The following is a 15,523-nucleotide window of genomic DNA, read 5'->3' as shown; positions in this document are numbered from 1 at the left end:
TGCTTGAAAAGTTTTGTAACTCTAAAGTTTCACTGATTGATTGTAAACTGATTATCATCAAAATTTGTATATCTGGATAAAGTATTTTTGCCTCGAGTTAAGATTAACGACATTGTACCAAAACACACAGATTCTGGTGTATCCGTCCAATATTTAATCCTCAGTAGAGCGGAGATGTTTTGAAACAGCATTTTAAAATAGCACATCTACATTGAACATGTTCCTGATTCAAATACATTTCTTGTTGGAATTATATTGATAGTTTTGTTTTTCCCCCTCACAAATACTATGAAACCAATCATAGAGATTGTATTGGTACTCATAAGCAGGTTCAGGGGAGATTTATTTTAAAGATGTATTAATATAAAACACAGCAAATCTGAAAATGTTGGTAATTACAGCTACTTTGGTGGCAGGTTGGTACTTTAACTCTAATTACTAGGCTTAGAGTGAGAAAAAAAAAACCTGCACTTGGTAGTGACTTAAATCGACTTGAAACAACTGCAGTCAAATAAACATGAGCACAAATATTAGTCTCATTTGATAAATTGCATTTCAAGTATTTGTAGAAAGCCGGTGAAGTTATTTTTATCCAGCAGTCTGAGGTGGAGCCAGGCTAACTGCTAGTTAATTCCTCCAACTGCCACCACAAATCTGTTCACTGCAACATGGCCAGCACATGAATGTTTTATAGCCCAAACTTCACTTTAAATAGCATGAGACATCTTTAACAGGGCAGAAAAACATACTTCTGTTCTGACTCCCCTGCTGACGGACCTGTTGAGTTTTTCTCGGTTGAGCAAAACTAATAACATGTATCATATTAATATATTATCTATTGTATGTAACGAGGCTGATTTTGTTACTTGGTCCGATAGCTAATGCTTCTTCTTTAAAAGTTTGCTCAAAGTTGCCTTTTGAATGATTTAGTGATGTTTTTTTTGTTTTTTTTCTTTTTTGTGAAGTTGAAGTTCTCTCATGTGTATTTTGTTCTGTTTTTTCAGGATGGTACAGAGGCTTTTCCACCAAGAAGCCTTCAATAAAGGTAAAGACCGGTTTATCAGTGTGTGCATTGTTATGTGCAGTGTTTTGTTCATGAATTAGTAACAATGCTAGGACATAGCCATAGTTTAAGCAACAAAAAAACTAAATGCACATTACTAGTTTCACAGGTTATAGAAGAAAGAAATTCATAAAAATTACATTAGAACCTTGTTCAATTTATAAATACGCTGCAGTCACAGTATTACGTTGATCATTTATTCAAAGTTTTTAATGCAGACGTAACCATAGAGCCATAAGTGCTGAATCTTAAGTTAATCCTCACAATGACGAAAGTTTGTGTGTGTTGGAGGAAGATGAATAGATGTGCCTCTTGACAAAGTTATTTGTGAGTGCAAACAATAAAAACCTGGTTAAATTATTGAGCCGATTTGTCAAAAACAGGAGCTTCTTGACCTGTAATTACACAGAGGTTTCCATCCAAGCACAGTTTTATTAAACGTAGCAGCAGAAATTTGTGTTTTCCGTCCTCAGGAAGTTATTTACAAATGTTGATTGTGTGAGAAAATGATTGAGATGTGGTGCTGCTTGTTTTTTTTGTTGTTGTTTTTTTAAAAATGTTTTTTAGCTGTATTTCTACTGGCTTTTCTTTCTTGAGAATGTTTCTTAGAGAAATCAACATTTTATTTTTCCTTCCACCAGCAGATGGTGCAATTATTAATCTGATAAACATCTATTTATAGTGATCCATGTTGTATTTAAAAGATGAAAACCAGGTTTGATGCTTATTTGAAACAGTTTGGAAATGCTGCTCTGCTGTGTGGGGCCGCAGCCGCAGCACTTGTTGTGTGGTTTCATCATTCAGAGGGAAAGTTCACAGGAAAAAGGCCGGATTGTGGGACTAAATCCAAACCTCTCAGTTCTCAGTTTGGTGGTGATTATGCAGCATAATTATGAGATGATCTTCAGCACAGTGCTTGCGAGGAGGAGACTGTGGCCGCAAAACTGCTTGACAATAAGACAAGTCACGAGTGACTGCAGGAAGTGTTAATTATATACATTATAGCTCACATTTACTTACCCCGACAAAGTACAGTTGCATCAGAGCAGTTTTGAAAGTCATTATACAAATCCTGAGAACAAATAAGGTAAAATCCGTAGATGCACAGTGAATCATCACAAACATAAATACCAGCTGTAATGATTACAGGCATAAAATCAGCAGGTCATCGTTTGCTGTTGAAAACTGAAATGTCAGAAGCTCAAATCTTCTGCAATGTTGCTGAAATGTTTCAAAGAAAGCACAAAAGCTGTCCTGGTGAATGTAGGTGTTAGTGGCTACACGCTGTCCTTCTCTACTCTCCTCAGCTATTTACGGTTCTTACTAACACCCCTCCATTTTGTTATGTACTCCGCTGCCCACATTCAGTCGCCCCCATACTCTTCTCGGCGCTGAGAGAATTAGTTGTGCTCGCTGTGGCCAATTCTTTCACATCTGGCAGATTAGAATAAGAAAGATAAACTGCAAAGGTGGCAGCTGGCACCACTCAGTCTCTCGTGCCCTTCCCTGCTGAGCCAAGCCTCAATACGGATCCTGCAGGATGCTCAGCCTCTCGTCTCTGCAGTCCGTGGGAATAATATGGGCTGAAAATGTAAGCGCACAGCAGAAAACCTCAAAATAGGTGAAAAGGAAGTGTAATCTTGCACTTCCTTCAGCATATAATGTGTCTCCAGCAGAACTGTAAAATCTGCCTTTTCACCACTGGAAGGGGTTTGGACATAGACTGCCAAACAACACAAACATAACACAGTACTCTACATTTTAGTCATGTGGTGCAGCAGAATTACTAGTCTAATCCTGTCACACCCAGTAACATCCCTGGCTCTTTTTCTTTGTCCACAGGGCATTTTTCCAGTCAGCTATGTCCACTTGAAGAAATCTACAGTGACAAACAGAGGGTGAGTTTGTATGATAATGTGTTTTAATTGGAACATGTGCAGAATCACAAAAGGGATGCACGGATCAGCTTCTTTGGCTCAGGTGATGATAACCTGTTGGTCGATATCTGCAGACATATAGCATGAAAAAGAGAATGTAATGGAAACAAGAAAAAAAAGGATTATATTTACATGATGAGGTGTTCTTTGACTGCTGGGCTTCTGTACTTTGAAATGCATGCTTTTGTCTGTATTTTTCTCTCTGGTGTGACGCGAGAAGACTTCTTCTGATAAACGGTGATATCCTGTTTGGACACAAATCCGAATTTAGTCACAAAATGTGTTGATGAGTTTCGATTACCCTGCCTTCTCGATCTAATCGAATCAAACCATGCCCACAGACCAAATTAGCTTGATTAGATAGATTAGCTCATTAATGCATCGTTTGATACAGTCATTGTCAAGATTTTTGGCTTTGGAGCTTCCTCACGTTGCTTTAAAGAAAGGCTCCATAATGTGATTTCTCAAAAAATTTAAATTATTAAAAAATAAAAGCTGCTCATGCTAAAACTATGCTGTATGCATGTAATAATACTGACTTCTTATTATTTAGGCCTTCTGCAGATGCACACAGGTGCCCAATGATACAAAACCTTTTCAATATATTGAAAGGTGGCTGAGTTTTAATGAAATTATTCTTTAAAACAATAAATGTTTGGCTTTCTTTAAAGAATAATTGGTTTTACAGGACTTTCTACTATATAAAATGCTATCACAAACAATTGGCGCTATCTGTTTAAACCTATGACAACACATATTCAGTTTTATACATTTAGAGCAGCAGTGTTTTGTAGAATGGGAGTTTTGGAGAATGCAACTCAAACTGTGACATCCTTCTGTGTACAGCATCCATCACCGTCAGGTCTCTATTGAGATACGCCGCTGGTGATGTCAGTTCTTTACTGGTCAGACTCAGTGGTTCTGATGGAGTTGCCAGAGTTTTCTTTGTCTCATTACCCAGGTGGTGTGATACCGATTCATCAACTGATCAATGTCAGAGGATGTGCATCCCTTGCTCCTTTGCAGTCTAATTTCGCCTCACCAACTGATTAGTGACAATCCAATCTTCAAGAGAATTACCACCTGACAGCTGCGAATCTACTTCATGCACATACACACACACACATGCGTGTGTGTGTGTGTTTGTACACACACATTGTGGGATCCTTCATCCATCTCAGCACAATAGCCAGCCGTGGCTGCACATGCCAGAATAAAGGCAGAGACAAAGGCAGGCTGCAGAGCTCCTCATCAGCCTGTTGTACTGTGCAGGCTGCAGGGATCTGATCCGGGATCTGATCCGAGTGGCTCAGTTTGCAGTTATATCACCGTCCTACACTTGAGATACCACAAAGCACGAGGACTCTCGTTTGCACTCAAACAATTAAAAGTGCAGACTTGTAAATTGACATTATTATGCTGACTCGCTCCAGGAGTTGCACTTCGGGAAATCTGCTTTGCTGTCTCATGGAGTTAATGAGGTGACACACCTACTGCATCTGTGTAGCTCTCCCAAAGCTTTTCCTCGCCACGAACAATCACCCCGACTCACTGAGTGCTGGATGAAGACGCCTAGTTCTAAAGCATCATACAGTATCAAAGTGAATTCTTTGCATTACAGGCCAGAGCTTTGAGAGCAAAGTGCAAGAAACCACAAGAGATCTGACCTTTTGCTTTTGTGCTTCACTGTGAAAGTAGTCACTCAGGATGTGTGCTGTGGGCTTTACTGGGGAGCTCTGCTACATTCCCTGCACCTTGAGATAATCGCATTGCTCTTCACAGTCATATCTCTCTTATTTCGTAGCCTGTTCCTCACATATCCTTACAGAGCTGTCTCATAGAGGTGTGTGTATTCCAGTGCTACTTTAAAAGTTTCACACATGAAACATTTATTTCATTTGGAATCCATTCTCTCAAGGAACGCTTTGTACTGTATTTACAGTATTTTAGATATTTTACATAGATGAAGGGACAACTGTGTATCTATCTATCTATCTATCTATCTATCTATCTATCTATCTATCTATCTATCTATCTATCTATCTATCTATCTATCTATCTATCTATCTATCTATCTATCTATCTATCTCGCTTTTAAAACAAAATCCTCACCTATTAATTATCTATTCAAGTGCAATATTCCCACAGCTTTCAGGTTATTATGTCCTACAACACATATATTCATCATATAAATCCTCTCAACGGTCAAAGCCTCATCAGAGAGGGTTCAGGATATGATACAGATGCATTCATTTTGCATTACAGTAATCCTCCTGACACTGGTATGCGCCCTTGAAAAAAAAAAAAAAGAAAAGAAAAAAAAGAAGCTTTTTTACAGTAAACAGCAGTATTGACACTTTTCGATTGAGCTCACATTCATGCACGTGTTTTTCTGCTGCAGGCTGTGCGAGACGGTGGTGCCCTTGGAGGACCCTATTATCACAGAGACCACCTCCACGCTGCAGGAATGGGGCGTCTTGTGGAAGCAGCTCTATGTGGTCAGTGGCAACGTATTACTGCACATCTCTCTCATCTCAAAACAAAGCGCGAGGCAATAAATGTCAGTGTCGATGTGACAATAAGGGGATTTCTGAGGGTGGCTGAGAGCCACTTTGCAAAGAAATTGCATGCATCATTGTTTCATTTGAATCCTCCTCGAGGGGTTTGATGGAGGAGATTATTCCAGCACGTTTTGTTTTCCTGGTGCACATGTACACCTGGGTTTGCCAGTTAAACTCATATGTAATATTGTGTAAACATACAGTGGCAGCTCGTTCAGATATATCCTCATTGCATTTCGCTCTGACTGTCATCCCCTATTTTCATATACTATCCATGTCGGAACAGAAATGGTGGTTGGACTTAGATAATGGCCTACGGACCTGTCGTATACAATTTCATGCTGTGTCATTCAGGCTTTGATTGACCTTGGCTTGCCTCTCATAGTTTCTGCATCATCTTAAGATCCTCCACCTTCAGTCAGCCTTTACTTGGCGGGCAAAAGTGATTACTGGAAATCTAAAGCATCCTTAATCCTGCTAAGTGTCGAGGGGGCAGGCAGAAGTGGTTGGTAGGGTTCTGAGTTTGTAGTTGAGTGGCTATGTTGCAGAGCTGGCAGCGAGTTTTTACATAACCTCTCACTGAGGACTGCTCGTGCTCTGAGCAACTAAGCAGCCTGAGGCATTGGTGTGGTGATGTAACTTCCTCTGAAGCTCGGCTAATATGAAGCGCTGATTTAACTGTGCTGGTTTTGGTGCTCTCCCCCCGTGTGATATGGGCCATGTTGCTACAGTTGCAGCCATAACAATAGGATACCGCGTTGGCTGGGTGTTAATACAGTTCGCCTTATTGTTGCCAATTAGAATTCATCGCATTACTTCAGGGGGCAATGGCCTTAGCATAACTGTGTATCTGTTATAATGTATGTAATTAGCCCTGCAGAATAGAGGTCCAAAAGGACTCATCAACCCTGACAAAAATCTTTGTTTTCTGCAGCCACCAGCCTTTCAGAACAAGCAGTGTTTACTCTCATTAAATTTACATGGGTATTGTGGTGGCTCTTAATATTTGCATTTATGTAAACAAACCTGGTGGTGGTGTGGGCACGTCATATCATTAGGGAGAACAGAGAAGGTCTGAATTAAAAGTGTTGTCTATGAGAACTGGTGATCAAATTCATTACCGTGTTGGGTCACACTTTTTTTCTGTGGTTTGTTTGTGCCATTAAAGAAAGCTTAAATTGGCAATAGATATAGTACAGACTCAGTTCAGGGTTTTATCTTCATCACACAACTGACCTGAAAGGAAAATACATGACTGAACGTGGGAGATGAAACAGCCAATGCATTACAGAGATCTGTGTCTTTCTTCCATTGCTTCAATAGAAACACAAGGTGGATCTGTTCCATAAGCTGCGTCATGTGATGAACGAGCTCATCGATTTGCGCCGGCAGCTGATCCAGGGTCACCTCGCTCAGGACCAGACCCGGGAGATCAAGCGACACATCACCGTGCGCCTTGACTGGGGCAACGAGTGAGTAACTCAGGCATTGCGGGGAGGGAGTAAGAGGAGGCCTGCTCTACGGCCATCAGTTGTTTCTATCTGTTGGCCACCAAATAATATCTCTTTGGCACTTGCAGAGAGCTACGACACCCTGGATGAGTGGGTGTGTAACAGCATCGCTATGATGTCATTTTATGGTCATTTAGCAGATGAGTGAATCTGAAGCAGCTTAAAGTCAATGCAAATCCCTCTGGAGGAATTGTAAAGCCATATTCTTACTGTTGCCAGTTTCAAACTTCATCCAACGGAGCTGTGACGGGCATCTGTAACAGTGATAAAGATGCGCAGGCTCCAGTTCAGCTGAGGGAGAGCTTCATGAGTGGAGACCATCTGTCAGTTTAGTATAAAATTCAGTGCGCAATTGCAAATAAAAGTACACCCATACTCATTTTGAACTGCATCACTCGGTTGGTCAACATTAATGTGCATCGAGATTGAGTGACATAAAATATAAAAAAAGTCCGAAGAGGAGCTTTAGATCAAGTTCACTCTGCATGTTGCTCTGTGACCCGAGAGATAGAGAGATCTGATTTCATGGTCAGACTATCACAGCAGCTCAGATAGAGCCTCAAGAGTTGCAGTATGATATATAGCAGCATGAGCTAATTGTACAATGTCTTCACCTCAGTAAGATGCTTCAGCTCTTTACTCCCTGACACTGTTTGGATGTAAGTCCTGTTTGACCCACACTCCTTAGGTTTCCACACCGATGCCTTACACTAATTTAAAATGATCTGCCTGTTGATATGGATGGCGGCGTGAAAAATCAAATATCCTGTTAAAATAATAATTTCGGAATCAATGATACATGTAAGTGTAGTGAAAACTGACAGTTCAGATTGATAGATGTCAAGCTGGTAAAGTTCCGGTCCTCTCAGGATTGGAGGGGAGAGGAGTGATATAAAACATCCTGGATGTTTAAATAAGCTTTAACCATTTCATCTCAGATTTTAAAACGCAAACATTTCCTGTCTCAAATGAAACATGTTGTACTCTCTCCTTAAAAGTAGTCTCAAGTTGTTGTTTTTTTTCCCTTCTCAACCTCTTAATCTCTCACACCAGGCATCTCGGAATAGACCTTGTTCCAAGAAAAGAGTTTGAAATGGTGGATCCGGATCAAATCAGCGTATCAGAGCTATACAAACTGGTATGTTCATTGGAATTCCCATTTAACCCATTCACGCTGTACATATTCATGCATTATAAATTAAAAACATAAATATGTGCTCTTTGGAGGATAAATGCAGCCAAACATGTCCCTGCAGCATGAATAAACTGTATCTTTGGCCATGACTCACTGACTTGCACGCTGTGAGCTTATTTAACCTCCTGTGTGCCTCTTTGTCGTTGCAAATATAGGAATGTGTTGTTGGATGTGTAGGGAAGTGTGAGTGTACCGATTATCAAATCATCCATAAGAAGGTGACTCACAAGAGAGAGCACGAATCAGCTGTTTGAGCAGCCTCTTGTGACCTGTTCTTTATGCTTATCTTACCGCCGTATTGACTGTGTCGCATTTCTTGCATGCACGTGACTCTCACAAGTGTGATTCCGAGCAAGCAAGGCAGACATAATGCAAAGTGACAGGCCCAGGTGAGGCCACAGAGAAGCACATACATATCAATTTTTCATTGTAATTTTTCTGGAATAAATTACATATTTTAGCCTTGCTTGCTTTAAACAACCAACCAGACGAGAGACACATTCCCATAAATAAGTGATGTCTCAAATGTATTTTGGTTGTAGTGATGTGGGACTCCCAATCCTATACACATGCAGAGAGAGAAGAGGCTTGCTGAAGCAGATCCAATTTTAGAAACGTGCGATTACAGCACAGATGTTATGAAATCTAATGTAATGCTGCTGGAGACTGTGATCTGGGAGGGAGATCCTTTCTGGTCAGTAGTTGAAGCTCCATATGCTGACGAAAACACTCTCCAACTGCCCTGCAGCCTCCCATTATCCCACTGCCATGTTTCTCAGCTTTGCACGCAGAATGTTTGTGCACTAAATGCTCTGTCCAGAAACAACAGTGTGGCTCCTTCTTGCCAAAAAGCCTCCTGACTCTCTCGATGAAAGTGAGCTTGTGCTTGGCAGGGCGCGAGGCCTTGGCTCCTCTTCAGGTATGGGAGTAGAGGAGTTCTTTTAGGCTGCCGAGCAGAGAGGGGTGCGTGTGGGCGCTTGCTGGCTTTGTCCTCCTCCCTCCCACATGCTCACGTTTTGCCTCATGTGGGCTTCTTTTAGCGCTGTGGGAACGGTAGTGCAGCCACTCAGCAGCATACGTAGGTGAACTTTTGTCAGATTTGAAGCCTCAGTTGAGGCATCGCTCTGATAGCCTCTGTGTCTGAAGTTTCTCTAAGGTAGATAAGTTCAACGTCGTGTGGGAAGACCAAAGAACGGACCGACTGATCTGACATCTCTCTTTTGAACTCTCTTTTTTTAGCATGTATCCAGCAGACACTGTGGTCAGCAAAGCACAAACCAGGTACAGTCATTTCAAAGCTGTTTGTTCACGAAGCCATCACATTTTTCATACTCACCATCTCTATTAAACTCCCACTTTTCATTTCTTTTCCAAACACTCTGTGCAGAGTGAGTGTCCTGCTGCTCTGGCACCAGCACCAGCACCGTTAGACTCTTCACAAGCGGTGGCCCATAATCCATGTGATCTGTGTGCCACTGTCATGCATCATGATAACCTCACACCAACACTGCCAGGGTGTGAGGATTAATTCCCACTGGGATCACATATGTCCCAATGCATACACAAATGGCACTGTAGGCCAATGTGAAGCATTTCACTGCTGAATTTCATTTGTTGAGGGACGTGTTGCATTTTTAGATGGAATATATTTTGGTGCCTGGTGCAATTTTTCATTTAGGCCCAATTGGATCTAATATAGCAATTATGTAAACAATGAGAATGCTTATTTTCTTTGTTTATGAAACACGGAGTGTAATGACACTCCTAAGTCCCCAACTACACATGTAAATCTGGAACCAGCAACTAATTAGCTTAGCTTAGTGGACTCAAGTGAAATTAGTGAGAATGAAGTGAAGCAGTTACCAAATCTGCCTTAAATGAATGCATTTTGCAATGAATTATTATTGTTGTTTTTTTTTTTACAATGTAAGTCTGCCATGTTTTGTTTGCAAACCTCAGCTTGTGCACACAGTTATAACGGTGCTTGTACTTTAATGCTTTGATGATTCAACATAATTCACCAGAAGATCACAAAAATATTTTGACACTGCAATTTTTGTAAAGATATAAATATTATAAATTTGCTTTGTTACAGATAAATTATATTCTGTTCAGAAATACATTTCAGTAAAATAAATGCTCGTCCTGAATTTTGGTTGTTGCCTTTTTCCAGTGAGATTTTATAGAGGAAGAAGGTATACTACAGCAGATATGGACAAGAGCACATGCGGCTACTGAGACATGTGTGGATTACATGTGCTTTCCACTGGATGGAACATGCTCAATGTCAATGAATTATTCACTTGTTACAGTCGCTCCACTCATCTGTTAAACAGACTTAGCTCCTCTATGCAGAAAGTGGCAGGTGTTCGGTCCTGCTCGCACTGCGGACTCTTGTTAGCGGTCAGTTTCCTCTCCGTTCCCAGGGTGATAGCATGAGACAGCGCCATGGTGACGGCTGCCGAGTCCCCGTGTCGCACCACCTCTTCATCAATCTGAAGAGTTTTACTTACAACAGCATCAGCGAGGATGCAGACGTCTTCTTTTCCCTGTATGACACTCGTGAGGCCAAACAGATCAGGTACACCTCGGAGGGCAAAGACACACACACGCACACACGCGCGCGCACACACACACACACACACACACACACACACACACACACACACACACACACACACACACACACACACACACACACACACACACACACACACACACACACACACACACACACACACACACACACACACACACACACACACACAGACACACACACTGAAACTGTGAAACTGGCTTCTGTTGCAGTGAGAAGTTCATGGTGAAACTTAACAAAAACGGAGGACCAAAGAATCCAGAAAAAGTTGATCGCCTGTGTGCTCTCTTCACGGTCTGATGCTTATTCTTCTTGACGTAAATCCAAGCAGATCAGCATTTTAACACCTTGCTGACCACCACTTATTTTTCATCCCATTTCTCTGCAGGACCTAAGCAGTAAAGATTTAAAGAGAGACCTTTACATTGTTGCACATGTCGTAAGAACTGGTAAATAAAGAAATGCAGGAAGACTTACTTTCATTATTATTAATGTTATTATGATTTTTCTTTCTGACCACGTCCTTTTCTCTTATTGTTTGCAGGTCGTATGCTGCTGAATGACTCAAAGAAAGGCCCGCCTCACGTGCAGTACAGACGGCCTTATGGCTGTGCTGTGCTTGCTATGAGTGATGTTTTCCACACCATCACAGACCTCAAAGAGGAGAAGGATTTTGTACTGAAAGTTTATACGTGAGTACTTCTTGTTTATTTTATTTATTTATTTATTTATTTATAATAAATATCTTAGATTTCATAGTTGCAATCTTCCTTGAAACAAAGTGAAAGTGTCTCTGCAGTGATGGGGAATGTGTGGATGTTCTTAAAATGTTGTGCATGACAACTTAGTGCTTGTCTGTTGACGCTCGGTGTGTTTTGACCAGAATGATAATGAAGTGTCCTCTGGAAAATCAATAGCTTCACACCCTGGGCCTGAGATAGGGCACTTGGCGTGTTGTGAATCTGGCTGCCTCTGTTGAGCTTGTATGTAGGCCAACACAGCGAAGGCAGGAGATGCAGAAGAGGAGAGGGGAAGACACTGGGCACGATGACACATAGCTAATTGAGCAAAGTTAGAGGACAAAGCAAAATAACACAGAGCTCAGCATATTTTCACGTCAGTCAAGAGCTATATTGTCTTCTTGTATCTGCACTGTCCTTCTCAGCATCCTCTCTGGGTCAAAGGTCACTCATACACGTCGCTATCTGGTCACATGATATTCTTCCCATGAAGTCACTTTAAGGATGACTCTGCAGCTCAATGCGAAGTAAAGATTTCCAGAATAGAAAGCCATGGTTTTTATTGGATTTCTCTGCTGACGTGAAGAGTCCTTCCCTTTAAAAAGCAAGCAGTGATTCAGTGCTGAGCTGCCTCCAAACTGTCGGCTCTTATAACGCTCCAGTCTGTGCATTTCCCCATGCCTTTCCCAGGGGCCTTCGGGCCCACAGTAATGAAAAAGGCTGGTAGAGAGCTGGCTGTCAGGTTTGCTTAGTGTGCTGTGCATTTGGGCTAATGTGCTGCTTGATAGCACCTCCCCCTGCTGCTACCTTTTCTCCAGGAGGAAATCGGCTCCGGGACTCATGCTGTTCTTGTAGTCCCCATGCACCGCTTCCTGAACCCTCCATCTGGACCCTCTAATGGGCACGTTGTTGACAGCCTTACTCCAACTGTCTTTCTCCGCAGATGCAACAATGAGAACGAGTGGTACCAGGTACACGAGAACATCATCCGCAAGTCCAATACCAAGTACTCAGCCCCCAGCACCAACTATGGTAATTCTGATCCCTCCGCAGACCTGTTAGATCTTCAGGTTTTTAAGAGGCTGCTGAAAATATATGATCTCTTGGCAGTGAGCATGCGCAAGATTCATGCAGCCTGCTGTGTTGGCTCATGATTTTTTTCTTGCTCTTTGCTTTATTTGAACTTTTTCCTTTCCTTTTTCACCTTGAATTTTTACAAGAGTTTACCTCTGGTGTTAATGAAGTATTTCTATTCTATTCTATTCTATTCTATTCTATTCTATTCTATTCTATTCTATTCTATTCTTCTAAAAATCAATCATAAAATGAAGTCAATCATAAAATAAACAAGAAAGTGAAAATACTAAAACTAAAAATAGATATATAAATAAATGTAGTGAAATGTGCGAAAAGCAATGTAAGACACGTAAAGAAAATCTAATAAATAATAAATATTCATCTTAATAATTTAACAACTTTTTGAAGGGACTATTGGATCCAAAATTAAAACAAAAACTGAAATATGCTCAATGAACCAGCAATAATAAAAATCAGCCAAATTCCGACTTAAAAAAGGTTGATGACATTATTTATTGACATGTATTTAAGTTTATCCTCTCAAAGCAAGCTGGTTATCAGCTCCTCAGTGGAAGATTTCATATGCTGAGTTTTGGCTATTCATTAAATCATCAACTAAAGGTTTTGTTTTTGTGATTAAAGCATTAAAGATTTACTTAGGAAAAAAAATTATATATGCTGTCATGCTGAGCATGTCGACAGTTTTTATTGGAACTATTTTTAAAACTCCAACAAACTAATAAATTGAAAACAAAACACTGATGATGTTCAGTGCAATGATGAAATTGAGAAAATTAAACTAGAACATGGTCCAGTCCTCATCGTCGCTGTGACCTTGTACCTGAACATCAACCAGCTCAGTGGTGTAAACGGATCTTGTGGAGCTGTGTGAACGTTGAAAACAGAGCCAGTGTGAGGGCGTGCTTTGACAGTTCACTATTACTTGTCATTTCATGAACATCTCACGGTTTAAATGATGACTCACGCCTCAATCATGCCTTCAAAATTATGTCACAAGATTGGTGCAGAACGTTTCTTTGTGTAATCCCACCTCGCCTTTTTTCTCCTCCCTCCCTCTCCTCTGGCTCTGATCACGTCTCCATCCTCTCTCCTGTCTGTCTTCTCCTCCCCCACATTCTGACTAATGTCCTTTAAATACCCCTCCATCCCTCCCGTCTTCCTTGTTTTTTTTTGTCCATGTGCTTTCTTTCTTTCTTTCTTTCTTTCCTTCACTCCACCCCCCCCCCCCCCCCCCCCCCCACCTCCGCCCTCCACCTCTTCCAGGCCTCATCATTTCCCTGCAGCTGCTGCGAGGTGAGCTGGAGCAAATCAGACGGGAGAACCAGGCTGTGTTCAACAGGGCCTTGGCGCTCACACGCAAACTGGGTTTCCCAGATGTCATCCTGCCAGGTGAGGAGGTGCAGAGAGGAGGTGGAGACTGGAGGAATGTGGCAAAGGTCGCGTGGGGAATGAAAGAGGGAAACACCCAGAAGAAGGAGATTATAGTAAAAGAATGGAACAGATTGAATAATATTCAAAAATAAGTTGATTTAAAGGCATTATCGGCTGTATTAATATGTACATGTGCATTTAGCCTGTTTGATCTTTGATTGGAGGGCTCCGGTACATCATTCCACACCTGGCACTTTGTAAATGCTCAGTTTATTTACTCCCCTTTCCAGAGAGAGATCAGTATGTAGGTCAGGCACTGAGGCCTTCAAAGATAACTCAAAGACAGAGAGCGGGAGAGGTGTGTTTATTTCGGAATATTTCATCAGCTGACATTGCAGTGTTTTGTGTCGACTGAGAATCTATAATCCGCTCCACTCCTCTCCAGTTAGCCGGAAATACCTCCCAATATCAGTCCTTGTGAGTCATCTGTCCCCAAGGAAATGACTTGGATATAAATAACTATAATCTGATTTTAAAAATAACTGCAATATCTGCCACCGATATTTATTTCATTAATCACTGACCTCATGAAAGGTGCTGAGGCAGACGTGAGCGGCAGTGTGTCACAGCTCCGCAGGGTCATTCGAATGGAGTGGTGACATCTTAGTCCAGCACGCCGAGGCTTGATCTATGTGGACCACTCATGGTACATCTGTGGAGCAGAAGCTGACAAGGACATTATGAACTCATGAACATCATCTGGGACTTGTTTGTTGTTGTGGTCAGGGATTTTCTGAGACATCGCTGTCTACCTAATTTATCTTGATGTTCTTCTAATGCCATATGTCTTGTTATTTTTTTTTTTAATTTGTCAAAGGGGAAGTAGTGCTCTCCTGGATCAATGAGTAAAATGGTGAAAATCCTCCTTCGTAATTGTCCTACTGTAGGTGACACGCGCAACGACCTGTATCTGACCCTGGAGCGGGGGGAGTTTGAGAGGGGCGGCAAGAGCGTCCAGAAGAACATCGAAGTCACTCTGTATGTGCTCTATGCCGACGGGGACACACTGAAAGTATGACACGCACGCACACGACTTATTTTGCGCCGTCTCATCAGAGTGTGAACGGTGACGAGCGTAAACTTCCTCTCTTTTGCAGGACTGCATCAGTTTGGGCAGTGGGGAGCCGAACACCTCCGAGTATCGCTCCTTTGTCCTGTATCACAACAACAGCCCTCGCTGGAGCGAGATGGTCAAGCTGCCCATTCCCATAGACCGTTTCAGGGGATCCCACCTCCGCTTCGAGTTCAGACACTGCTCCAGTGAGTCAGCGATGCGACCCAGTGGCGGTCAGACCCTCCGTGCACAGTTTTTACGAGGACAGATTGGATCTTGCTGGGAGCGACGCTGATGTTTGTGCAGTGATTATAAGTGTATGATGCATTGTGTTGTG

The 15,523-nt window shown here is 41.8% G+C and overlaps 1 protein-coding gene across 1 annotated transcript in view; it reads left to right on the top strand.

The window, feature by feature from the left end:
* LOC308130901 (dedicator of cytokinesis protein 3-like) overlaps positions 1–15,523 on the top strand; it is a gene marked incomplete at its 5' end in the record, with an annotated part of 45,749 nt that overhangs the window by 8,427 nt on the left and 21,799 nt on the right. Inside the window, 14 exons of the mRNA XM_080497412.1 lie at positions 1,005–1,045; positions 2,906–2,961; positions 5,402–5,498; positions 6,885–7,033; positions 8,126–8,210; positions 9,507–9,548; positions 10,694–10,848; positions 11,076–11,157; positions 11,252–11,312; positions 11,408–11,555; positions 12,547–12,635; positions 13,965–14,090; positions 15,020–15,144; positions 15,230–15,392. Coding sequence (XP_080353538.1) covers positions 1,005–1,045; positions 2,906–2,961; positions 5,402–5,498; positions 6,885–7,033; positions 8,126–8,210; positions 9,507–9,548; positions 10,694–10,848; positions 11,076–11,157; positions 11,252–11,312; positions 11,408–11,555; positions 12,547–12,635; positions 13,965–14,090; positions 15,020–15,144; positions 15,230–15,392 — 1,419 coding nt within the window. The remainder of the gene's footprint in view (positions 1–1,004; positions 1,046–2,905; positions 2,962–5,401; positions 5,499–6,884; positions 7,034–8,125; positions 8,211–9,506; positions 9,549–10,693; positions 10,849–11,075; positions 11,158–11,251; positions 11,313–11,407; positions 11,556–12,546; positions 12,636–13,964; positions 14,091–15,019; positions 15,145–15,229; positions 15,393–15,523) is intronic.

Source organism: Blennius ocellaris (genome assembly GCF_963422515.1).
Source record: "Blennius ocellaris genome assembly, chromosome: 5".
NCBI lineage: Eukaryota > Metazoa > Chordata > Actinopteri > Blenniiformes > Blenniidae > Blennius > Blennius ocellaris.
Note: the sequence above shows the minus strand (reverse complement) of the source record. Positions and strands in the feature narration are given on the sequence as shown.